Here is a 26,482-nt window from a genome sequence, read left to right as displayed (position 1 = left end):
CTGAAGTAACCTCCTATGTATGTCCCTACGTGCAAGTGCACCTGTGCATGTGCGCATGTGTGTCCTAATACGCACACGGTCAGTATTGCTCCTCAGAAGTCCATTGCCTTGTTTCTGAGACAGGGCCTTTTATGAGATGGGGACGTGGGGTTCCCTGATTAGGCTAAGCTGGCTGGGCAGAAAGTGCTAGGGATCCACCCATCTCTACCTGCCCAGTGCTGGGATTATTAATACATGCTTGCATGCCTGGGACTTTTGGTGGGCTCTGGGATGGAACTCATGTTTTCATGCTTGTGTAGTAAGCATTTTACTCTCCCCAGCCCCTGCAGTAACATTTGACTTCTGCTAATCCAGCGCCAAAGAAGACAGGCTTGGCCTGAGGTGGGGAAGGTTGGCACCCTACACTTACTGGTCAAGACAGTCCTCCGCTTGCACTGCTCGGCCACTCCTCCATGCTTCTTGCCTGACAGAGTGAAGGGTGTCTCAAAGACAAAGCGATTGATGTTGTGATGCATCTCAAAATCTGTCTTCCGGTCCTCTATCTCCTTTTCTTCAAAGAAGGGCGTGACATAGGTCACCTGAATATAGGCATACTTGGGGTCCAGATCCTTGGGGTTTACCTGCGTCAACACAGTAAGGGTATAGCATGAGTAGTGAGCTGCAGTTGATTTATGAGTTCCCTTGCTGCCTCCTGGTGGATAAAAGGCTCTTGTGCTCTTTAGGCCATAGAAGACTGGGTGCCTGGCAGTGGTTAAGAAGCCTGGCTCTGGTTAGCAACATGGGTCTAGCGCTAACTCACCATGCTGGAGCCAGATCACCTTGTGGATCTTTTCAACACTGATTCCTGGCTAGGGCATTATTTAAGCTTTTATTCTGTGTCCGTTCTGTAATGAGTCACTCTTGTGCAGAGTGAAAGTTTCTTGGAAGCAGAAACACCTCTCTTTGTTCCTCTGTGGTATAGCTGTGTACTTACACTGGTACCGTTGGCTTTGGACTGTTAATGCAGAGAAAGGTTCCTTGTCTCCTTTAGCAGACTACCTGATTGCTTGTTAAATGACTGCAAATTTTTGTATTTTTATTTTTGACGTGTGTGTTGCATATGGGCATATGCGTCTTTGTGTGTGTATGTGTGTGTGTGTGTGTGTGTGTGTGTGTGTGTGTGTGTGTGTGTATGTTTGTGTATGTGTGTTTTCATGGGCACTGCTGAATTTGTGGGGACCTGGGAATCATCCTCCTTAGATCCTCCACCTTATCCATTGATGCACAGTCTCCCAGTAAAACCCAGAGCCCACCTATAATAGAGTTAGGCTTATGTTTCAGTTTGCTCCAGGGAATCCTAGGTCTCTGCCCTTGGAGGCAGGAATTGCAGGTGGGCCCCATGCCCAGCTGCCATTTACATGGGTTTCTGGGGACGTGAACTCAGGTTCTCATGTTTGGGTGGTACTTGCTTTATTGAGCTTTAACTGCTGAGCCATTTACCCAGCCCCAAGTTTTTGCATTTGCCGTATCTCAAATCCTTATAAGCAATAACCCATTCTACCCAACGTCTTTGCCAACTCTGCTTTGGTTCCTAGTCTTAATAATAGGAAGGAAATGGGCTGGACAGCTCAAGGAAATCTGAGGAGACTCCTCTGGCTCCCCTTTGAGTGTGGGGAAGACGATTCTCAGCCTGTTTCCTGAGGCATACTGAATTTTTAGACCTTTTTCCAATTTTCTCTATCTTTTTATCCATCCACTCCCTACCTAATTCTAGAAATTTCAGGAAACTTTTAACTATGTTTTATAATGCTGTTATTATTTACATTGCCAGGAAGGCACAATTGTAATCATTTTACACATTCAAATGGAGGTTTAGGATGGATCATTAACAATTTCCAGTGAACACATGCTAGTATAGTGGAATGAAGACCTGGGCTGTTCTGATATGACATTTACCTTTTTTCTCATCCCTGTGTTTACTTGTTTTGTGTGTATGGATCACTACTACAATAGTTCTGCCTGCTTTTATAGGGAAGTCAACTGTATCTTTCAAGCTAAGAATGATGGATATATTTTTAATAACTTGTGCCTAGACCCATGAATTTTGTGCCAAATTCCTCCTATTTTCTCTCTCGGTCACACTCTTACCCAACCTGCCTTCCAAAGACCTGTCATCCTAAACACAAGCAATCCTTCCTATCAGCATGGATTGGGCTCCTCAGAATGCTCCTGACTTTCAGTAACATATCTTATCCTGCAATTGGTTGCTCAAAAATCACCTCCTCTGGGTAGCACTGCCCAAGCAAATTGAGCTGTCTATAGCCTCATGCCCTGGGCATTTCCTGCACTGCACAGTGGTGACCTTTCTCCTGGTTCTCTAAGGCATTCTATTTAGTCAACGATTCATAAGAGTTTTTCCATGCATATGAACTGAGAGGTGATTCTGTGTCCCAGCTCCTAGCTCCGTGTATGGCAGACAAGTAGATGCTTGCTAGGGGTTGGCTGAAGAATGGTAATGCAGGGGAAGGTTGGGAGGAGTTTAATGAGAAGGTGTGTTGCTTCTTGGAGTCAGGAAGAGGTTCTTTAGATTTTCTCAACTTAACAGCATGTGATAGCAAGCCTGATTCTATTAGAAAGGACAGCTCTCCCAGAATGATGTAGCTTGCAAAGGTCTCCTGGACTAGGTAAGCAAATATGTTCTTCTTGGTTTCCTTCAGCTCTGCTTCTGAGCTCAGCCACTTTAATATTTTCGCTGCTATCCAAATGCAAATGGATTATGGGAAAAGTAGAAGGCTTGCTAAATTAAAGTTACTCAAGTAAAATCTTGTAAGTGTCTGAGAGATGGCACTGTGGTTAAGAGTGCTTACTGCTCTTGCAGATGATGACCTGGATCTGGTTAGTAGCGCCCATGTGCTAGTTCATAACCACCTACAACTCCAGTCCAGAGGGTCTAGTGTCCTCTCATGACATCTGTGAACACTTGCACAAACATGGTGCTCAACAATTCCTTTAGATACAGACACATAAATGAAAAAGAAAAAGGATATCCCCCAAACTTGCTGCTCAACTAATGAGCAAAATGTCTAATACTTTGGGTAGTTCATTTTGCATGATCAACTGGGAAATTAAAATGGTAGCTAGAAAATAAAAAGGATCAAGTCAAATCACATTGTATGAACACTATTTCCCTACCTTATTGGAGTCCTGAATTATCTTCACGTTGTCTGGTCCGAATTTGTCTGCATAGAGCTTGAGAAGTCTTTGGGAAATCTCTGAGAGACCTGTCAGCTTAGGCTCTTTGTAGATATACTCTTTACCTTCCTCCTCCTCAAAGAATCCCTAGGGGAGACACACAGTGAGCCACTTGCTTTATTAGAGACCGACAGTGACAAATTCCAGCAAGACAAAAAGCCATTGACTAAAAAAATGGTCCTGTTATTCAGTCGTCTGAAGTCATTAATTAGCAGCCTATGGAGTTCAAACCAGAAAGGGAGAAAGCAAAGGAAATAGAATACTGTGTCATAAACAGATAATAACATAAATATTCCTCTGAGAGGCAAAGGAATGTCAGCCAGTGCATATCCTACACATATCTTCTCTACTTGTAGAAATCAGAAGTACTTGCTTGCATATAAATTGGAGAAAGAATGCCCTCTTGTGGTAGTCTTAAGTAGAACACAAAATTTTGAGTATCTGGCAATTTTTAAAACATTCATTGCCATTTTAAGTTAAGTCTTCTATAAGTCTTTAAAAATAGGACAGGTGACACCGTATGACATGCAAGGGTATCTAAATGTGTTACCACACATTCCCACATCATCTGGTTGAAGACCTGCGATATTGTATTGTTATTGTGATAGAAATTACACATGGTACGCTCCAATTACAGCTATTTAAAAATATCCACATTAATACGTCTTCAAAGACTTTAAGGTACAAGCTAGCCATATGTAACTTAATCACTCAGTTATTAAATTCTGGAAAACCTGGACTTTGCAGGACTAAAAATAACACCCACACCATCATTTTTATTCCATAAGATCCCAGTGGGTTTCAGCCTTTATAAATCTGTCTGGTTTGAAGCCAGGGAAAAAGAAGATCCTATTATCTGTAGATAACTAAGTGAGAAATTCCTTATAATTCATTCTCTTTGAAGAGACAGGAGCATGTCTCCTCCTGACCCTGTGGAATAGATGTGGGCTCAGAATATTAGATGAGCTCCGAGTGAAGATCCTGCATTATCTGTTTCTTCTGATGGCAGAGTTTACCTATGAAGAAATGGATTTTGAAGTCTGTAAAACTACTGAGTTCGAAAACAAACAAACAAACAAACAAACAAAAACAAAACCCCAACAACACTACTAAAAAAATTGTTTTTGAGGGGTTGGGGAGTGGTTAAGCATTTAGCAGCAAGTGTGAAGACTGGAATTTCAATCCTTAGAACCCAGGGCTTCGGACTGCCTTCCTGTAATTCTAGCCCCAGAAGATGGAGAAGAAGGGGCCTTCAAGTAAGCTGGTTAAGGACACTAGCCATATCAATGATCTCGGGGATTGACTGACAGGCTCTGCCTCGTTGAATAATATGGAAGAGTGATTCAGGATGATTCTCTCTCCAGCCTCTATACGCATGAGCACTCATGTGCACACAGACCCCCTAACACATGTGTGCTCATACTTGTGCAAACACACACCTATGCATGACAAATACATACATATGCATGGCATTCACACAAATGGAAGAAAGAAAAATTATTTTTGACTACAATATTCATTACTTGTGAAAAATTGTGGACAAGTGTCCTAATGCTGTATTTTTGATGGATGGTATGAGGTTACTTAAGAATAATGATTCAACTCACAACTGTTTGGTGTTGAATATTTGCATAGTCCTTGTTCTTGGGCCAATGTGACCATCAACAGCTCATTATACAACATAGAGGGCTATAGGGTTGCAGAAGCCAATGCCCAGGATCCATTTCCCAGCGCTGTCCTGTCAAGCAGGCACTGCCTATCTGCTTGCCCATCTTCCTAATTGACACTGGGTTTTCAGGGCATGAGACAATGCATCCCCAGCTTTTGACACATTGTCTGGCCTTAGGAAGAGGGTCACTGTATTTGCCAGATGAATAAGTAGATGGATGAAATTGTTTTTAGAAGACATATATCTCACGAAAGTATAAATACACCTGGCAAAGATTCCCTTGCTCTTTATTAAAAAGCTAATATTGAATAATTCTTTGATAAACATGCAAACCCAAGTAGCTGATTTTGAACTTCTGGGTAACCCTGAATGGCTAGAAGGCGGCTTATGATGTGGAGAGCATAGAAAGCTGAAAATTGGTTCCTGACCATTTCCCTAGACCCCGCAGGGGTGAAAGAGGTCTGATTCTCTTCCTGTGGGATGCCTGCCTGCTCTGCTTCTTCCACTGCTGACTGTGGGCTTTAACCCAATTTAAGGTCAGGAGTCAGCAGCGAAAATTGACAGATTGACACATCAGAGGAGTAAGCCTGGGGAAGCTAAACACCAGGATTCCCGAAGGGTCTCAGCCAAAGCAACATTTACAATTTCAATTGCAGCAGAAAAAAAAAGTCTCCAACTTCAGGAAAAGACTCCACCCCACTACTCCCCTCCACCCACATGGTATAGAAACTAGTGTGGAGAGACATGTTCTCTGTGACTTTTCCTTCTGACAAATTTCTGAATCCTGGGTCAGCAGGGAGTGGACAGACGCAGGACCTTTGTTGTGGTCATTGTAACTTTTTGACCTCAGTTGTAACCCATGATTTTCTTTCATGCCTCCTCCTTGGCCTGTAGGATGGAGAGCATACATTCAGCCATTGTGTTAGGAACTCCTAGGTGCAGTGTCTGGTCCACAAAGGACCATTCGTGAGTATTAGCTAGGATAATGATGATGACAACCAAGGAAGACTTCATAGTCATCAAGCAGGTTGAGTTCTGACTTGCATGTAAAGCTTCCTGCAGTTTCATTGCTTAAGAATACAATCCCCAGCATCTCTTCCATCAGAGCTGTACATTTTCCTTATTACAACATGTCTACTTGATGATCATCACAATATTTGGACAACTGATTGGTGAGAAACAAATAATCCTTAGAAATTTTTTCCTCTTGAAGTTTTCTTTTTGTGTATGGTGCTATTTGTGTGATGAGTAATCATGTGTATGAGTGTGTGTGTGTGTGTGTGTGTGTGTGTGTGTGTGTGTGTGTGTGTGTGTCTAACATGGACCACATTTGTTGTAGAATATTATTTTAAGGTGGGTTACTTTTGTTTATGTTGCATTTGTTTAATTCTGTGAAGCTGTGTTACTGTGCCTGTCTAAAACACCTGATGGTCTAATAAAGAACTTAATGGCCAATAGCAAGGCAGGAGAAAGATAGGTAGGGATGGCAGGCAGAGAAAATACATAGGAGAAATCTGGAAGAGGAAGGAACCAGAGGAGGAGGAGGACTTTAGGGGCCAGCCACTCAGCTACACAGCCAGATACAAAGCAGAAATAATGAAAGGTATACAGAGTAAGAAAAAGGTAAAAGCCCAAAGGCAAAAGGTAGATTGGCTAATTTAAGTTAAGAAAAGCTGGCAAGAAACAAGCCAAGCTAAGGTCAGGCATTTATAGTTAAGAATAAGCCTCCATGTGTGATTTATTTGGGAGCTGGGTGGCAGGACCCCAAGAGAAAAAAAACAACTAACAACACACATCAGGTGTCTTTCCTGGATCACTTTTCACCTTTAGTTTTTGAGACAGGGTTTCTCATGGAACCTGAAGCTTATAGATTTGGCTAGGCTAGGCTGTTTGATCAGTGAGCTTCAGATACCCTTCTGTCTCTGTTCTCAAGGCCAGGGTTACAGGGATCTGTTGCCATGCCACATGTTTTTCATGTGGGTTCTGGGGATTTGAACCGGTGTCCTTGTGCTTTCATAGCAAGCATTTTGACACTCAGTCATCTTCCTAACCCCAGACATTCCCTCCCCTTGTGTGTGTGCACCTGCGTGCACACATGCATGTGGTATGATAATTTTGAGACAGAAGAAAGAAGGGTAGCAGGATTAATATGTTGTCTGTCAGGGTTTAAGAAAGGTACTTTTTGAGCCGGATCAATGGCAGCTGTGGAAATATTTGGAATGGATGCTTACCTTTTGACAAGGAAATCATTAAAGAGGGCAGAGGCCACTGAGCTACCAGGCATGATCTGAGGGAAAGCTTCACTCCCAGACATATAATGTCAAATATAACTGCCCACAGAGTCAGTGATTTAGGAATGGGCTGTGTGTGATGCAAACCTGTAACATGAATTGCTAAATGGTCTTATTAATAAAAACAAGCCTGGAGCCAGATATTGGGGTGAAATCTGAAAGATCAGAGAAGCCGAAGAAGCCACAGCCAACCCCACTTTACCGATCCTGTTTCCACGAATCCTCAGACTGAAAGCCTCTGAGTCCTCACCCCTGAGGGTCTCAGTTGAACTGCTGCTGAGCTCCTGTCTCTTCAGGCCTTATATAACGTTCTCCACCCAGCCATGCCACTTCCTGGGATTAAAGGCGTGTGTGCTTTCTAAGCAAAGGCATGAGGTCTCAAGTGCTGGGATTAAAGGAATGTGCCACCACTGCCTGACTCTGTTCTCAGTGTGGTGTTGAACTCACCGAGATCCCGATGGATCTCTGCCTCCCAAGTGATAGGATTAAGGGTGTGCGCCACCATTGTCTGGCCTCTACGTCTAATCTAGTGCCTGGCTCTGTCCTCTGACCCCTAGATAAGTTTATTAGGGTACACAATATATCACCACACAAACCAAGGGGCAGCTTCCCACTTTGCTCTGGTGTCCGGGTTGTGAATTGACTGCATTTCCAGGCAGTGGGAAATGTGGTCTGCTCATGGCTATAGCTGGTTTGATTTTTTTTATCCAAAGTTATTCCACCATGCAGTATGTGCCTTAATGTGTTGTCATTCTGAAGCAGCACATTCTAATTAAGCAAGTAATTTGGGTCGGTCAACACATGTAGACTGTGAAACCTCAAGGCATTAAACATGGATATAAATCCACTTCAATGGACTGAAAAATAAAATTGTTGATTCTGTTCTAGATTTTTTACAAGTTCTTCAGAATATTGAAGTGCCCTTGGATCATAACTGGGATGTCAAATATAACTGCCCCTGCTGTAATGTTAGAATGGTCCAAAGTTCACAAATGAAATAATTCAGTCCAAGAAGAATCGGTGCAGAAATGTTAGCAGTAGGCTAAAAGCTTTGAGAAGAGAAAACACAAGAATGCAGAAAAATTGTTCCTAGTAAATAGGAGTTCATTATGTTTAGTCTCTCTCTCTCTGGTGTGTGTGTGTGTGTGTGTGTGTGTGTGTGTGTGTGTGTGTGTGTGTGAGAGAGAGAGAGAGAGAGAGAGAGAGAGAGAGAGAGAGAGAGAGAGAGAGAGAGAGAGAGAGAGCCAAGATCAGTGACTTTCATATAGGCACAGAGCTGGAAGAGCATATCACATCCCAAACAGAGATGTTATTTTATTTTCAAACTGCTCACATACTTTCTCCACTCCCTCCAAGTTCTTTTCCATCAGATTATGAAATACATCTACACTGAAGGAGACATGACCAAGAGTCATGCAATCTATATCTGTTGATGCACCAAATAAATCCCCTCACCCCTTTATTTTTCAGCTAATTCCAGGAATATCTGATCTCTGAAGCTATGCAATGAGCACTTGTTGGCTTGCTTTCTTACTAAAGGCTAGGGCCTAAGGGTTTCATTGATTACAGGCCGTGTTTGATTACTACTGGCGTTTCCTTACTCTGGCAATGGATCCTTGAGGAAACCTGGAGAGATGCTTTCTGCAGGCTGTTATATCCATAGCCAATGATGACAGCTGCTGTGTGAGAAACTCCATGCTATGCACGACTTGCATTTTTTTAAAAAGTCCCTGCTGTGAAGAAAGAGTTTTCAACTTGTTTGCTAATGTCTGCCACATTGCAGACTTGGTTAAGATTAAATACCCTAGCCAGTACTCACAGTGCACTAATGTACTCAAAGGATTTTGTAGAGGCAAAGAGCCCATTTCATGTTATATTCACATTATTATTATTATTATTTTTTTTAGCATGATTGCATGATGCATCAGTGTGTATGTTAAAAGGTGTTTTTCAGAAGAATATAGAATGCCATCTTGAATAAGAAGCTGCTTTTTTGAGTACGGGGATTATACTAATCATGCACTGGAGAGTTCATCTCTGAGCTCTGGAACCTTCATTCTGCACAGGTTCAGGAGGATGCACAAGCCTACTTTGGTTTACTTATTATCATCAAGGTGAATGGATGGGAGCTGTCTACTCCTGTTGAATACCGCAGTTCACACTTACTATTTGGTGCCCTGGTGTGTGCATTTGAATATCATTTGCATAATGGTCATTAGAACTCTTGCTACTTGTCAAGATGAAATCTACAGGTTCTCCTTGTCCAAAGGCAGTTGATGGTGGAACTTATGGAGGGTCATGCTTAGGTAATATTATCAGGTCTGCACATAGTAAAAAATATTTTTTCTTCTGAGCTCTGATTGGATTTATTTTTCTTAATGAAAGGCAATTGATAGTCCTGCCACTGTTACAAAAGAGTCAGGTATACCACCAGCATATTTTTAAGAAATCTGAAAAAAGAAACATGTTAGGTCATTTGAAAGCAACATCCCCCAATGGCCTCCTCAGTCTATTTAGTACGTGATTTCCCAAGCATTCTTCTAGTAGGTAAGTTAAGGATGGACTCATGAGCTCAAGTTTGTAAATGAAGGTATAAAATACCCACATGGCATGGAGGTAGGAAGGAATTTAAAGAATTACAAAAAAGTATGCATTGTTCATAGGAGAAGAGCTGAATGGTGACAGAATGTGGGCATTGAAAGAATTTTACTCTCCACTTTAATGGACAATAACTATATCAAACCACATAAAGATACCATTTTCATAGGTTAAAATAATGCTAAAGATAGGCAATTTCAAAGACAATTCTTTTCCCAAGAGTTCTTGATACTGGTAGGTAATTTCTGGTCTGATTATGTTCTGGGTCTTTCTATACCTCTTTCTGCAGCTCTGAAGACTTTGCCTGTTGGGTGAAGTTTTTTTTTTGCCTTAATTCTTTGTGTTTGAAATTGTTAGCATCATCTTTAAAGGATAAGACTCTGCCGATAGACAGCCCTATTTCTCAAAGAAATTCCTTGTAAAGGACTCTGGGAAGGACTCTAGTCTCTAGTCCTGTAAACAGCCACTATTTCAACTTCTCACCACCTTCAGCTCCATAAGGCAATGATTCTCAACCTGTGAGTTGTGACCCACTGGGGTTTCGTATTAGATATCCCACATATCAGATATTTACATTACTATTTATAACAGTAGCAAAATTACAGTTATGCAGTAGCAATGAAAATAATGTTATGGTTGGGAGCCAACACAACATGAGGAACTGTATTAAAGGGTCACAGTATTGGGAAGGTTGAGAACCACTGCTGTACGATTTGACTCATGATAGCTCAAATAAGCAGGTGATCTCCAGTATTAAATCTATTCCGAATCTATTTAAGGTGTGTGATATCTGTATCTACTCTGTGTGTGTGTGTGTGTGTGTGTGTGTGTGTGTGTGTGAAGCTTCTGGATTACACCCTCTACTTTTGTGGAGAAATGTAGTGTGCATAAAAAAGATACATTTTTTGTAATTCAGGTAACTGGAATAAATAGAATTTAGTTCAAGAAAAGCAAGATGGCTCCATAAAGAGTCAAAGCAGTCCTCTCACTCTTTATACCCAATGTTGATCTGTACCAAAATGTTAAGGTTCAGTAAAACTGTGAGGAGGGAAGTAGTGTGAGGATTATTAGTGATGCAAAGGGACACAGAGAGAACGAACTTACCACAGCCTGGAACAATCAAGACCAAAGGGAGAAAAGAGCAAACATCTGCATTAAAAACCAGCAGGAAAGCAGCAAGGCCTGCTCCACCTGTGCAGGAGCTCCTATCTCACACACTGGTTTGCACAGTCAGGGCATTAATGGAAGCTCGCTACTCGTTGATTGCCAAGTCACCTGAAGATTTGCCATCATAGCCTGGGTAGCAAAACGCCCCTCACATGCCACTGTTTCTCTGCTCAGTTGGTCTGTGTTTTCTCTCCAGTCATCCAACCCCTACATACCCTTCTTGGTGGGATTTTCTGTTATTTTTCTTGCTCATGCTCCGCCAATGCCACACAGTGTGTATTTCTTCTGACATACCATTTCCTCTCATCTGAAGGTCCTTTCACATCTCTCTCTTCCTCAGCAGATACTCACACTGCGTCTAGCTCAGATTCTTTTTATCCTCCTTTCCCGTGTCTATAATTAGCTTGTCTCTATCGACTCTTCTCATATCACTACATTTCTCTGTCTCTACAGTTGTGATGCTGTTGGGTACTGAGAGGAATCCAGGTAGGATGAGGTTGATTACTGAGGTAAACTACTCGGGGGTCCTTTTCAGGTAGACAGAATCAGAAGTTAGTTTTAAAGATACCCTTTGTGGTCAGAGGGAAGTCTGTTTTTCTAAAGACTTCAGTGGGAAATTATCTATATGAACAACAGTGGACCAGACTCCATCTGTAGCCTTAATAGATTATGAGGAGAAGCTGTGAGCAACCATGCCTCAGATGAGGGAGACGAAACAAGTGAGAGGTCTGAGAGTCACTGTGAGTATAAAATAGGCTGGTGTATCTGTCTACACCAGCCAAAAAGACTTCTGCTGAGCTAGAAGAATGCCACAGCCTTCCTGAAAAGGAACCATGGTGTCCCCTGGTGTATACCTTTAAAGCATCACTACTGAGAGAGAGTCATAATTAGTAACACGTCCCTTCAGGCCAATGCAAAGCCTAGCTGATACCTTTAATCCTGTTCATTGCTAATGCAGTGCATTGAGAAAGATAACTTTAAAATCACGTTGGCCTGTGACACAGGAAACAATATACCCTTGTGATGGTCTGCTTTGAAACAGTGGTGATTTGAAAACAACTCACATGATTGCAAAGTCAGTGGGTGGAAAATGTGGGCAATTCAGGGTGCTGTTTCTTAAAACATGCCTGATTTGATTTTACTTTAATCTGTCACGTAAACCTGTTAGATATGTTAGGATAAAATTCAAAGCAAAGAAGACAAAGAAGAAGTCTCCTTTTATTCCAAAGCTAAGAATGACTTAAAAAAAACTTAACATGTATAAGTTTCATAGATTTCTCTGCATATTTGTGATTAATACATTCATACGAACGAACTAATAAGCAGTCACATTCATAGAAGCACTCTCATAAGTTCAGGCACATCCCTCCCCTCGTCCACTGGTATATATAGTCAGATGTCTTACAAAGAATGGAAGACAACAATTAGAATGGAGTGGTCAGGCCGTGTTACTTCTAGAGTACTCACCTGCCCGTAAAATGCCACTCTGTAGTAGCGACCAAACAAGCGCTTCTCGGAATTCACCACCTCTGCCACTTTCAGATAGGATCGGTGGATGTCGTAGTAGAGATCGGATAGTTTCTGAAACCATAAACCAGAGGGCTTTGTGAGGACAATGCCGACATCAAAAGAGAACATTGCTACGTCTGGATGCTGTAAGTCATCTGCCAACTCAAAGTGAGAAAGTTCCACGGCTTTCTAGGGGGATGGAACACGTACTTTGAAGTCTCGTTGCTTTTCAAAGACCGCGATGATGGGCTTATTGACATCAGCGATGAGTTCGTATCGTTCAGACTTCCACAGGAACTCCACGCACATGTATAGCTGTTCCACCAGGATATTCTGCAATTTCCCCCGAGAAAATGAGGTTTCTATGTGATTAAAGATGTAGCTCATTCCTGATTAGCCTTAAGTGATTTTTGGATTCCCGATCTTCATTATTGAGATTACAGCCCACTATGGGATTGCTGTACCATCTTGGATTCCCCTGTTTCCCTCTCATTATCACAGACTAAACTGTGCAATGAATGTACCGAGTTCAGACCTTTTTAGTTCTTTCCATGGCTATTGTCACCGATGCTTATTTCCCACCCCTGCCCCTTCACTCTCCAATGTGGAGCAGTTTTCTAGCAAACAGGTGTCTCTCTCCAATGTCTGCTCTTCAGTGATACTTCTTTTTAAAACATAAATCTGCTCCCATGATCTCCACCCCCATAAACCTTTGTAGAAATCTTGTTTATACAACACTATCTGATTTCTCCAGACTGACATTCAAGATGGCTCACAATCCCTCTTTCGAATTCTGTCCTTGTTTTTCCCTCTGCCTCCAGCTTTCTACTTCACTACATCATTAGAATGCTTCTGTCCTCTACACTAGTGTTCGTGCTGCTGATGCACCTGTAAGAACACTCCTTTCTTACACGATACCGTGGTGTCCTATCTAACATTAATATTCATTATACAAATATAGAGAGCTTTTACTGATGCCTACTCACCTCCATTACAGTCACTTTCATGTAAAAAACTGTCATCCTTTAATTACAAAAAATAGATTGCCTCAATTCATAGTATTTGGACATCTATTTTGAACGGACTACTTTTCACCTTGAAGGAAATCTGTTTTTATTTCCAAGATTCTAAAGTCTTCAAAAGTAGGGAATGTGCCTGATTTATTTTTGTTTTCCTGTTCTTAATACAATGTCTTTCAGAGTGGTGCTATATTAATTAATACATCCAACCGTGTGAAATTATAAATTATTAATCTCCAAAGCAAGCATATGCGATTTGAATATTTCTGACAGTATCTTTTGATAAAAGGCTCTTACACATCATTTGGAATCATGACTATAAACTCCAATTGTATTTACTATAGTCACTCACAGTATGCACCAAGCTAATGTAGAATTGTTTGCAAAAGTTCATAAAACACATCTCCCAAATTTGTTTTCTTTCTTCCATACCTATATTAATACTAAGACTTTAAAAAATTAGTTTATGGATTTTTTATTTCTTGGCGAAGAAAACTCTGTTGTATTCACCAGAATTTTTGTCATGTGATTTCTACTAGAAAACTGCTTTTTCCTGAGAACTAACCAGCTAATTCCCCACAGAAATCGTGAACCCTTCTGCTGAGCCAAAATTGTAAATAAATAAACTCGTGTAAGAAACAGCTGTGACGAGCTCATAAAAAATTAAGTGTCCCTTACTACATTTTCCCGGAGAGTAGGGACTGTGCATCTTGCAAAAGAGCTGACTATACACATCTGAGTAAGAGAAACAAATCAGGCTCAGTGTAAAATTTCAAGAAGATTATGCATTATCAATACAGTGTTCTGTCTGCATATACACTTGCAGGTCAGAAGAGGGCACCAGATCTCATTACAGATGGTTGTGAGCCACCATGTGGTTGCTGGGAACTGAACTCATGACCTCTAGAAGAGCAGCCAGTGCTCTTAACCTCTGAGCCATCTCTCCAGCCCATTATCAATAGAATTGATATCTACTAATCTTGGTCTTCTTTGAGCCTCAACATTACATTGTTTAACAAAGTCACAATGGGGAACAATTTCATCTGACTTCTTGAATGCACACAAAAATTATAATTCAGTGCATTTTTAAACTTAATTAACATTAGATCAATTGAATCCAACCTCATTGTATGGTGTATCTTGCATTCCAGAATCCTCTTTCATTGCTCCTTCTTCTTTAATGTTTGGAGTGATGCTCAGAAAAGCTGGCCATCCCATAGAGAACATGCCTTAGGGGGGAATCAAGCACAATGAAATATCGTTTTAGGCCATTGATATTGAGTTAAGAGCATGGCTTGCTTCATGAAGTTAGTATTGGCGGTATCTTAACACACACAGTACACAGGAGAGTTAGATAGATCATGGTTTCTGGAGTTGCCCGTGTTCACTGATCTCTTATCAGATACACATTGCAAGAAAGGGATCATTTACTTCTCCAACTTTGAAACCTCATAACACAAAAGGATATTAAGCACTCAAATATGTCAGTGGGATTCAGCAGATTGATATATTGATAGATAGCAATACATGCTAATGAAGCATGTATTACCATTTCAGTGTTGACTCATAAGTATATCCCCTTTTCAGTAGGTGTAGCGTATTATAGCCAGCATTACCTTTAAGATGACAGGGGGTGTTTAAAGTGCTTGAATACTGAAGAGCCCCAGAACTAACTGGGACATAAACCGACACTTGAGTTTTATCAGTTTTCTTCAGTTTGGTTTTAGATACAATGTGAAAGTCTTTATGTTGCTCTACAGGAGCTATAGATGATAAGCAGCTGAGCAGGAAGGGCATGCTAAATAAAGTGATGTCTGACGACTTGCTTATAAAAATTATTACGCATGGTATATGACAGTTACGCATGGTGGATTTGCTCTTGTGGTGTAGACCTGATCTCTTCTCCAAAGTCCCCAAGCAAGAGACCTCACTATCTCACAGTTCATTTAGGAGATTTGGTTTTAATGCATTATTTAGCAATTTTACTATGATTTTTAAAAAATATATACAAGTTTATATGAATAAGAAAATGAATTGTGCTTTTGAAATATTGCAAATTAAAGTCCATTTCCATTTCTATTAAAGTCCATTTTGATTCTAACTCTACACTGAGTTTTCAACAGCAATTTGCAAGCTAAAATAATGTTATCAAGTAGATTTTAGTTCAGAAATTTTGTACTTGAATGAACTTTTAAAGAGATTGTAGATAAAAATGTACTAATGATACAGCTACATTTTTACACGGAGAAACCCTAGCTGTTACAAAATGTTATTATACTTTGAAGGTGGACTATTTTCAGTGAAAGTAAATAAATATCATTAATCATATGTTATAAATTGTCAGAGTAAATTATTATTATTATTATTGTTGTTACTATTATTATTGTTATTATTAATTTTGCAGTACTGGAAGTCAAACACCAAGTCATACACGTTCTAGGCAAATACTCTGTCACTGAGATACACAGTCTTTAAGAAGTGAAATAGAACATGCCTATCATAAAGGCATATACATCTATGTGAATGTATAATATCTACATTCTTATTTTGAATAAACTATTACACCCACAAACTAGACTCTCCTTGCAAGTTTACATGCTTTATTAATTTCAAACTAAAATTCTAATGGTGAGCCAGCATGGCTGCAGGTATGAAACCATAATTCATAATCCTGAAGATTGGATAATACTCCATTTGCTGAGAACTGAGAAGCAAGCTAAAATTCTTAAGGGATTTCTGAGTGGTCAGTGCTTGAGATTTTTATACAGTAAGCTCTGTTGACCTGAAATGGCTTTTGCTTCTAAGAACACATTCGCAGAGGTTTCATGGAAGCAAGATTTAAGCTGTAAAGTTGATTTCCTTAGCATCAAAGGCAAATGAACACAGATCAACTCACTTCCTCCACCTGGAGTTGTTAGTAATGGGTTGTTACCACAGGGATGGGTGTCTTCTGGAAGCAGGGGTGGTGGGCAAATCTTTTCCATTTTCCAGTAACCTATGGTAGTGCAAGATGAGGTTAAGGCATGGCTGCACATTCTGGTTAATACAAGCTTATGGAACCACAGATTGTTAATTAATGAGACATCACCATTATTTGGAAACAAGAAGTTGGCCATCCAGTTAGCCTCACTGTACATAACATGACTATGCCAGGGAAATCATAGAATTAAAAATATTGAAGTATGGCATAATGAGAAATGTTTATTAAAGTGAAAGTTATTTAATAAAACATAAATTTAATGATTTATGTAAACTTAGATCAGGATGCTGATTCCCAGGTTCTTAACCCCTTTACAAGGCCCTCTTACCCTTGCGTTTGAGGTATTCTGCGATGAGTGCAGCTATATGGATGTAACACATAGCAGCCTACAATAAAAACAGAAAACAGAGATTCCAAGGATGGATTTAACTCTTCATGAAACTAGTGGTTTCCCAAGGGGAGTCAGTGTGCCCTCTCAGAATATGTCATGTAGACTAACCCTATGTCATGAAAAAAGTGAAAATATTAATCAGTTGGACTTTTTCAAAGTTCATTACCAAAAATAAAATGAATATTTGAGGATTTTTTTGTTTATTATTCTTGATATAGATTTGACATTGGATGAACTTGCTCTCCTAAACATTTTTTTCCCACAAAATAACCTCCCCTCCTTTATTAATGTCTAATCATAACACTACTATTTTTAAAGCTACATATATTTTTTCTCAAATCTATATAGACTATAGTATCTGAAGAAAAACAAAATAAAAAAAATCAGCCTTCTAAATTTTACTGTCTCTAATGCAGGTTTCTCTTTAATTTCTCTTTAATTTAGAGTTAACCCATCAGTTAGCACTTGGTTGCATTATATAAGCTCCTCAAACTGGTTATATGGGTAATATTTTATTTTTCTTACTGATGCTTTGATCATTGCTGGATATATTAACTCTTGACTTGATGAAGGTCCTAGGGCTTCAGAATTCTTCTTTTGAGGTTTCATGAAGTGATCTTGCCATTCTCAGAGAAATTAATGGTAACTGGAAATGTTCACCAAACTGGCGGAGTCAGGTTTCTGCTTTCTGTTCTAGAGGCCCTTATTACCAAATGAGCTCCAGGTTTTAGGCTTATCCTAGATAAACCTAGTAACAATTTCTACAGTTCTGGGAAAAGGCAGAATTTCCCTAGTGGTGACCCAGAAGCCCCTGGATGCTATGGATTGCTGTGTGTAAATCCATTCAGCATTACCACTGGCATAGAAAAGCCAAGTATTGATATACCATCTTCACACAGTAGGCTCTCTTCTCCATGGCTGGTTCAGATGAACTTTGATGAACTTACCATAGAAACAACCTTCCCTGCTCCACCCCAATTTCAGGGAACAAGTTTGCAAACACAGAATATTAATTCTGATATAATTATTAATTTTGGAGTACTTTTTAACAACATCCTCTTTAGCTTCAGGTTTTAGACATCTATCTTCTCCTGCACTGCATTTCAAACAGTTGATGTTGGCACCTCCATATCTGGCCACAATCTGATGTCCTCTACTTAGAACCAGGTGTCACTGAGCCCTACATGAAAGTTAGTGACCTTGCTATATAAATGTATGTTATATACATTGGTGGAATATATGGCACTTTTGATACTTCATGCTGTACATAAAAAGCAAATTATTTGGATAAGGAGGGCAATGTTGATGAAGAATGAGTGAGCCTTTGCTCATCACCTCAGACAGATCTCCATTTCTTGCATGAATCTTGGCCATGCTCTCCAGCCAGGTCCTCCGCAGCTCAGGGGTACTTGCGTAGGAGTTTGCTAGGCTGTATTGGAGGTCCACCAGCATCTCAGGGTCCTTCTCATGCTCTTTCATCTGGGCTGTGGCCATCAAAACAGTCCTTATACGTTTAGTCAGATCTTTCACCTCTGCTGGGAAATTGCTGTTCTTTGGAAAAGAGAGAGCCTGGGTCATTATCTGTTTAGCATTCAATTATTAACTTCAACCTATACTCTTTAAAAAATTACTTTATTAGTTTATGTGTATGGGTGTTTCACTTGCATGTATGTTTGTGCATCACAAGTTTGCCTGGTACCCTCAGAGGCCAGAAGAAGGTAATGGATCCCTTGGATCTGGAGTTATGGACAGTTGTGAGCTTCCATGTAGGTTCTGAGAATTGAACTCAGGTCCTCTGGAAGAGCAGCCAATGCTCTGAAACACTGAGCCGTCTCTCTAGCCCTTCAACGTATACTCTTAATTATGCCTTGACATCACAAGTTCTTATGTTTTATGTGTTGTTCATAAATGTATGCATTCTATACATTGCAGTTCTGACTATATTCAAATATTTGGTAATAAGAATTATGGAGAACTCTACTATCCGATAGCCCAGCTTTCTAGCAATAACTTCCTAAGTGCCCTTGAGATTCTGTCCTCTCTGAGTCTAGGTCATGCCACTTGAACAAGTTTTGACTTCATTCCTGTTGATGGCATGTGGCACTGGACTGGCCAATCATATTTTGTATGTATGTATATGTATGTATGTATGTATGTATATATATATACATATATACATATATATATATATATGTGTGTGTGTGTGTGTGTGTGTGTGTGTGTGTGTGTGTGTGTGTGTATAGATCAAAGATGTTCCTTTTCTTGGCTTGAATTGGTAGTGTTTGAAGAGGTGCTTCTCCATTCCTGACGCAAGAGTCCTTACACTTTCAGAGGGAAATCCATTAGGCAAATGAAGAAAAGCTGATGCAATACATAGACGAAATAAGCAACAGAGGGAGGGCCTTTCAAAGAATTCTCTTGACCTCTAGATCAAGCCATGACTGAAGCTTTTTCTACTTCTAGCCTTTCAAAAAGGCTAAAAGAAGAAAAAAGAGGAAAAGATGAATTTGCTTATGATGATTATGAATAAATAATGATGTGTCTGATACACTTTTTTATTTAACAATTGAGCCTCCATCTTAGAAATTCCATCTAAAACATCATGTACTGAAAGTGTGAGAACTAATGATTATCAATTTAAATAAGCCAACAATATGAGCGATCAAAGTCTTGATAAGCTAAGCACAGAATTCATAAACATCCCATGATTTTGATGTCAAAGAAAAACTCCATCTCAGTTTACTTATGATTATTTAGAAATAAAGGCCCAGGAAACATCTCTTACTTTCATCTGTTTATCTCCATTGGCAAAATTGTTGGTAATTGCAAGGGAATGTTGAAACCGAGATCCTCCAATCCCTGCATCGGCTATTAACTGGCTCACTGCCTTGATGAGCTGGAAGATAAAAGAAAGAAGGATCCCTCTAGATCAGTGGTTTTCAACCTTCCTAATGCTGCGACCCTTTAATACAGTTCCTCAGGTGGTGGGGACCCCCAACCCTAAAATTATCATCACTGCTACTTCATAAATGCAGTTTTGCTACTGTTATGAATCAAAATGTAAATATCTGATTTGCAGGATATCTGATATGCAGCCCTTGTGAACAGATTGTTTGCCCCCCCCCCCCCCAAAAAAAAAGAAGTCGCAGTCCACAGGTTGGGAAACACTGTTCTAAAGCAAAATGAGAATTTACATTTTGTGTTTTGTGGATGCCTGTGGGAAGATGAGGGCATGCTTGCATGGGTGCACATCTGCATGAGGAGGCCAGAGGTCAACTGTGAATGCTGGTCCTCAGGTGTCATCCATTTTGCTTTTTGAGACAGGCTCTCTCATGGGTCTGGAGCTCAGTAAGTAGGCTAGACTAGTTAACTACTGGGGTCTTCCTGTCTCTGTCCCCTCAGTGGTGCGATTACAAGCATGTGCCATTGCACCTGGCTTTTTTAATCATGGGTTTTAGGTATTGAACTCAGGTCCCCAGGCTTACTAGGCACACAACCCACAGACAGAGTCATCTCCCTAGCCTAGAAACAGTATTTTTAAGGGGACCGACTGGGTTAGATAAATATATCATTAATTACTGCTAGAAGGTTCAATGAATGACATCTTTAAGTATACAGTCTTCAGAAGGCCACATGATCTAAGGACCTCATTATAATTGTAAATATCCAAGGAGAGATTCAAGAATCTTGTAATCTTGGCACGCCTTGAAGAAAGACACGGTTGTCTTTAGAACTTGGTGAGATTTGGCCTCCTGATTAACCCTGACTGTCAAGAGTTGTTTTATTCCATGAGATTCTAGGGCATGGGCAGAAGAAACAACATGGCGAGTGGAGATGTGACCTGAAGTCTGATAATTTCTCACCAGCTCTGCTCTCATTTAAACCAGGACCAAGTGTATTGGGGGAACCTCAGGAAGAGTCTGGAAACTCAAGACAGTTGACTGGCTGCCTGAAAACAGGATGCTTTGATCATCTCTGAAACACAGCAGCCATTTTAGCAACAGCACTCATGAAAACTGGCAGGACTTACTTGTAGGTGAGACCGGACAATAGACTTCTGCTTGTTAAATTCAAAATTCTTCCTCATGAAGAAGTACAGAAGGGCAGAGGCCTCCATCTGAGTCGACCGTGACCTGTGGTTACAGCATTTGAGGACTTCATAGCAGAATGATCCACAGAGGTCAGCAGGCCCTTGAAAAAATGCTGAAGGAAACTAGAGAGACAGAAGAAAGAGGGAGTGAGCCATGTCCCTTCATGTCTCAAACTTGGAGACTAAAATACTATTTAAAAATAATCTTTCTCCATTTGCAGGAGAGGATGGAATGGGTTTATTATGTACTCCAAGTTCAGTAAGCTCTCTTCTCTTGTATTAATTATTCTCTTGCATTAATATTAATATTCCATGTATAATAACTGACAACAACCCCAAATACATGAGATCTTTGAAATGTTCCATTATTCACTTGACACTGTTATAAAAGATGCTGTTTATAGTCATCTTCAATTTTCATAGATGGCTGCTGTAGCTACCTTGGTATGGAAACTTTAACTTGATCATGGTGTTTTATTTTTTTAAACCAAACTTTCCATGTTAAAAACTCCGAGCAACTACATAACTGGTAACCAGATAGAAACAACACCTTCTGGAGACAGCAAGTGACTAGTATCTAGTGAAACCAAAATAGCACAAAGCAAGCCTGTTGCCCTGCACACTGAGAGATGCAAAGATTGTTAAGTGCTTATTGTCATCCTTAGCTGAGATTTTACTGGGACGTGGAACATCCTTACCTTGCACACAAACAGTCTCAAAGAAGCAAACACATGTTTCAGGGCTGTGGCTGACTGGTTGACTTGGAAAAACAGCATATAAGTATCAAAGACCCTTTTCATGAGTGAGTTTTGACAGTCAGATTGTTGGAGTTGTCTCTGAAATCCAGAATAGATGTTGTTTAGGATAAGTGGAGGAATAATTGCTTTCCTTCAGAAACATTTATTACGTACCTACCATGTGTTGAGCTTAATCCCGAGTGCCAGAAGAAAATGCTCAGTAAGAAGACATGAATCCCGTATACTCACAAAGAAGTTTACACAGCAGTGTCAAAACCAACCGAATCAAACCCAGATAAAGCAATAACTAGAGCAGGAAGATGTGATAGAAAGAGGTTGGGGATGGATTACATTCCTTAAGAAGGTCAGCAAAGATCCCTCCAGATGCTGAACAGAACTGAAGGGATGTGCCTCAGAGAGACCTGGGAGCATTGTCATGGAGTAAGAGCCTTGGGATGGAGAGAGAAGCTTGTGAGTTCAAAGCTGAGAAAGAACAGAGTGGCTGGTGTGACTAGTGGGTTGGGTCATGGGGGAGAAGATGAGGTAGCAGATAGGCATTGGGAAAGCCTTTCAACTGGGAGACAGTCAATACATATGTCCATTGAGTTATAAAGAAAATAGAGTTGTTTTTCCTCCCATCATGCTGGCATTTCACATGAAAGCAAGGTTTTCTTGGTGCAATACTGCTAGAGGGAGAGGTTTCACTTAACAGATCCAACCTTCCCTAGCGCAGTCCTTAAAGCAGGTTCATTTGGTTGAGCTGTAAATGTTTTAATAGCATTATTAAGATGCAATTGGTATGAGAAACTATGCATTCAAAAAGTACAATTGCATAAATTTGACTTCAGAGTACACCCGTGAAAACACCGTCACAGCTAAGAAAACAAAATATCCACCACTTCCTAAGGTTTTAATATACATTTTTGGAATTTGTATTTCTTTCTTGTCTTCACATCTCCAGTTCAACACTGATCTGTTGTTCCTATTTGATGACATCAACAGCATAGTAGTCTTCTCTGATTTGGCTTCTGAAGCTTCATGTGTGGTGTAGCCTGGGCAAGAGGTTTCTTCTTTCTGTTGAGTAGTATTCCATTGTGTTGCAAAAATCTACTCGGTGATGCACACTTTGGGTTGTTTCTGGTGTTTTTTGTTATTTAAAATAAAGATGTTACACATATTTGTGTGCAAAACTTTATATGTATAGGTGCTACTATTCAAATGGTTGGTTACATGATAGATATACGATTAGCACTGAAAATTTTTTTTGTTTTTATTTATGGATATTGTGTGTGCATGAGTACATGTGTGTGAATGCATGCATGAGTTTGTGCAAATGTGTGTGTGTGTGTGTGTGTGTGTGTGTGTGTGTGTACCACATGTGTGAAAGTGTATGTATGTAGGATAGAAGATGGCATGATACTCTCTGGAACTGGTATTATAGGCAGTTGTGAGTTCCAATGTGAGTGCTAGGAACTGAACTTGATTCTCAACCACTAGGCTATCTCTCTAGCTCTGTAATTAGCTTTTTAAAGAAAGCACCATAATGTTTTCCAAATTGTCTTTTCCCACTTGGATCCTTACTATCAGTGAATGAGAATTATAGTTTCTGTAAGTATTTGTCAAAACATGGTGTGACTAGTCTTGTTAGCACTAGAAATTTTATCGAGTATATCATGATAACACCTCATCCAAGTTTTATATATATATATATATATATATATATATATATATATATATATATATATATATAACTTATTATTCTTACAAATAAGAAAAGATGCTTGGCATTAACAATTTTCTCTTTCCAAAATCCAGTCACCAGTTAATACACAGCATTATTTGTCTTTTGCTTGTCTGTTAAACAATATGGAGTCTCATTGTCACTCAGTGCAACATGCTTGACAGAACAGCAAGAGGATTTGGGAAGAAAGACGCTATTGAAGTAGTGAAACACAAATACAAAGTGTGAGGATTAAGCAAGCATTAGTCAACTTGTGACAAAATCTGAGAATCTCATTTTTAACATGCTTCCCATTAATGTGTAAGCTGATTTATGTCAGGTTAGCTGATTACATAAATCATCTTAAAAATATTCTTGACTTCTTACGGTTTTTCCTACCTCCCAACTCATCATTTTGCAGAAAAGATTACGATCATATTCACCTGGTGGACTTGAGTGAAGAGAGACAGCAGGTCTAGAATAGTGAGGCAAACCTCTGTGGCTATATTGGCCTCAGTGTCTACATGGTGGACAATGTCTATTTCATTGGAGTTGCCTATAAAATATAAAATAAAACAGTGCATAAACATGTAAGCCAATTCTCTGTGCCCAGTAAAATATTTCATTCTATTACAGTGTTTACTGGCATTTTGATGAATAATTTATAAAATCAAAGTGCCTTTGTTTGATCAATTTCATTTATTTCCTCAATTAAAAGAAAAAAAAAAAAACACTAGACAGAGAGTTAGACCTGAGGGTTTTTTCATACATTAGCTGCAGATTTCCACTATTTTTAAAATTCTTTTCCTTTAATTCAACCATCAATACAATCATATTTCTTCTGTAATCAGCCTGTTTAAAGTTCCTGCTTTTGGGCTAATAGAGTAAATATGTGATCTCAGTGGACAGTTTACAACAGTCTCCTCAGAAAGGCACATAGTGTATTTAGAGATTACAGCAACACAGATTTTAAACAAGTAATCATGGACCACATGCTCATAATTTCCATGCTTCACAACACCAGGTTCTATTTTTTTTTTTTTTTTTTTTTTTTTTTTTTTTGGTTTTTCGAGATAGGGTTTCTCTGTGTAGCTTTGCGCCTTTCCTGGAACTCACTTGGTAGTCCAGGCTGGCCTCGAACTCACAGAGATCCGCCTGCCTCTGCCTCCCAAGTGCTGGGATTAAAGGCGTGCGCCACCACCGCCCGGCCCAGGTTCTATTTTTATTTCATTGCCAAGCTGGACTGTGTGTATCTCTGGAGTGAGTCATGATGTCATGGTTACTGGAGTCATGATGTCATGGTTACTGCTTTTGGGACATGGGCATTTTTATCCTCTTCCACTACAGTCAACAGTAATGACCTGATTGAGAGAGAGCCCCATAAACCCACAACACCAACAGTACTTAGAAAAGCTGCTCTGAGCCCATTACGTTGAGTTTCATTTTACTCCTTTCTTTCCTGTGAGAGCATTGCTTTTTATTTGTTTGTTGTTTGTTTATTTGTTTATTTATTAAGCTACTCCCTGATGATTCTTTTTTCTAAGAATGTTTCCAGGCCTATGGCAGACTTGAGAAGAGTGGTTTCACCGGTATGCCAACTCTCCTCTCATCTCACACACAGTGCATTTCCTGTCACACACACACACACCCACACACACACACACACACACACACACACACACACACTGATAGAACAACTCCCATTGCCTCTGGTTCACGTACTGTTCATGGTGTTGTCCAGCATCTGTAAAAGTTTGGGGTTGGAAAGTGCATTTTTGCCCCGAATTATAGGCAAAGTTTGAGATCGGTGCTGCTTATGTCCTTCGTGACCAGAAGTGGTATGCATCCTGGAACAGAGATGGGAAATGTGGCTCATGCTCTCCGCCAATGCAGTAGTCAATATTCATTCAAATACTGTGCACTGAGACAAATGTATAGAACATTTGCAAAGAACCTTTTCACTGGTAATATTGACTATAAGCAACACAATGAAGAGACTTTTAAATACATTTAAAGGAAGTCATTTAAGCACTAATAATATTAAGAAAGCATATAATGGGACAATGCCACAGTGGATGTCTTTTTAGCATATTTTGACTTTCTTCTTTTTTATTACCAAGAACCTTGTCATATAGATTCAGTCGTCTAAAACTGTTGTCTGACCTTGTTGTCACTAACTTCATTGTATGCTCAGATAACCATAAGATCATACGATTTTTAGGCAGACAGGACCTCAAACTGTTATCTGGCCTCATCCATTGCTTTTAAGCAAATAAAGTCATGTCTATTTTGTAAGCGAAGAGGTAGCTACAGATGTGTTCACCTCACTGAAACAAACAAACAAACAAAAACAAAAACAAAACCCAAAAAAGACACTCAAAATAAAACTGTTTGTAATTCATTATTGCTTTATGGACTTACAACAAATTAAGACTGCTGAGTTAACTACTGGCTAGGCAGAAAGGGAATTAAAAATATATGCAGACATGTCCTCCCACCCTTTTATTTAGAAGCAAAGTACAAAATAGCTGAAGGAAGCCCTTTCTCTCGTTTAGTTTTGCATATGGGAATTCCCATGCATTATGATTTATTTGGGCCAAGCCCCTTGGGAAGCTGATGTGGGATCAGAAAATAACATTTGATGGTCGTCTAGTTGCTCATCTGGGATGGCAATAAGAGCCTTCAGTGTGTGTCTTTCTCTGCTCTGTAGCACGCCCACCTAGAGAAACTAGCCAGCCCATTTGTGGAGTTAGGAATGCTCCCTGCTTGCCACATTTTCATTTGTCCAAGGAGTAGCCTGGTGGTAGGAGATTCACTGTCATGTAAATTACCCATAAACAACACCTATGTGCAGAAGGCAGCCAATGAAAGATGGCTTTAAGAGTCAAACCTCAGAAGGAACTTTGACTTTTGTCCTTGTCACAGTATTCAAGGCTGTTTGAATCTGGCTGAGCCAAAGGATCAACCTTGGCTGAAGCCTGGGAGAGCAGACTTCGGCTTTCTGTGACCTAGGACATCTGGATCTTGCCTGAATCTACAGGCAGTAATGAGTTTTGAGATATATGGATGGGACTTTGGGG

The 26,482-nt window shown here is 39.9% G+C and overlaps 1 protein-coding gene across 17 annotated transcripts in view; it reads right to left on the bottom strand.

The window, feature by feature from the left end:
* Positions 1-26,482, bottom strand: part of Dock10 (dedicator of cytokinesis 10) — a 249,841-nt gene that overhangs the window by 10,631 nt on the left and 212,728 nt on the right. For 12 of the 17 annotated variants that reach the window (XM_076549962.1, XM_076549963.1, XM_016009745.3 and 9 more), the window contains exons 40-52: positions 25,125-25,249; positions 23,846-23,958; positions 21,644-21,781; positions 20,886-21,068; positions 19,641-19,751; positions 18,191-18,406; positions 16,793-16,850; positions 16,381-16,479; positions 14,607-14,713; positions 12,676-12,798; positions 12,424-12,537; positions 3,172-3,318; positions 410-620 (exon numbers count right to left, since the gene is read on the bottom strand). In XM_076549962.1, the coding sequence (XP_076406077.1) occupies positions 410-620; positions 3,172-3,318; positions 12,424-12,537; positions 12,676-12,798; positions 14,607-14,713; positions 16,381-16,479; positions 16,793-16,850; positions 18,191-18,406; positions 19,641-19,751; positions 20,886-21,068; positions 21,644-21,781; positions 23,846-23,958; positions 25,125-25,249 (1,745 nt within the window). The remainder of the gene's footprint in view (positions 1-409; positions 621-3,171; positions 3,319-12,423; positions 12,538-12,675; positions 12,799-14,606; positions 14,714-16,380; positions 16,480-16,792; positions 16,851-18,190; positions 18,407-19,640; positions 19,752-20,885; positions 21,069-21,643; positions 21,782-23,845; positions 23,959-25,124; positions 25,250-26,482) is intronic. The other 5 variants (XM_076549961.1, XM_076549964.1, XM_076549958.1 and 2 more) reach the window with 1 other exon arrangement.

The sequence above is a fragment of the Peromyscus maniculatus genome, chromosome 13 (genome assembly GCF_049852395.1).
Source record: "Peromyscus maniculatus bairdii isolate BWxNUB_F1_BW_parent chromosome 13, HU_Pman_BW_mat_3.1, whole genome shotgun sequence".
NCBI lineage: Eukaryota > Metazoa > Chordata > Mammalia > Rodentia > Cricetidae > Peromyscus > Peromyscus maniculatus.
The sequence above is the reverse complement of the archived record's forward strand: the minus strand, read 5'-3'. Positions and strand labels throughout refer to the sequence as shown.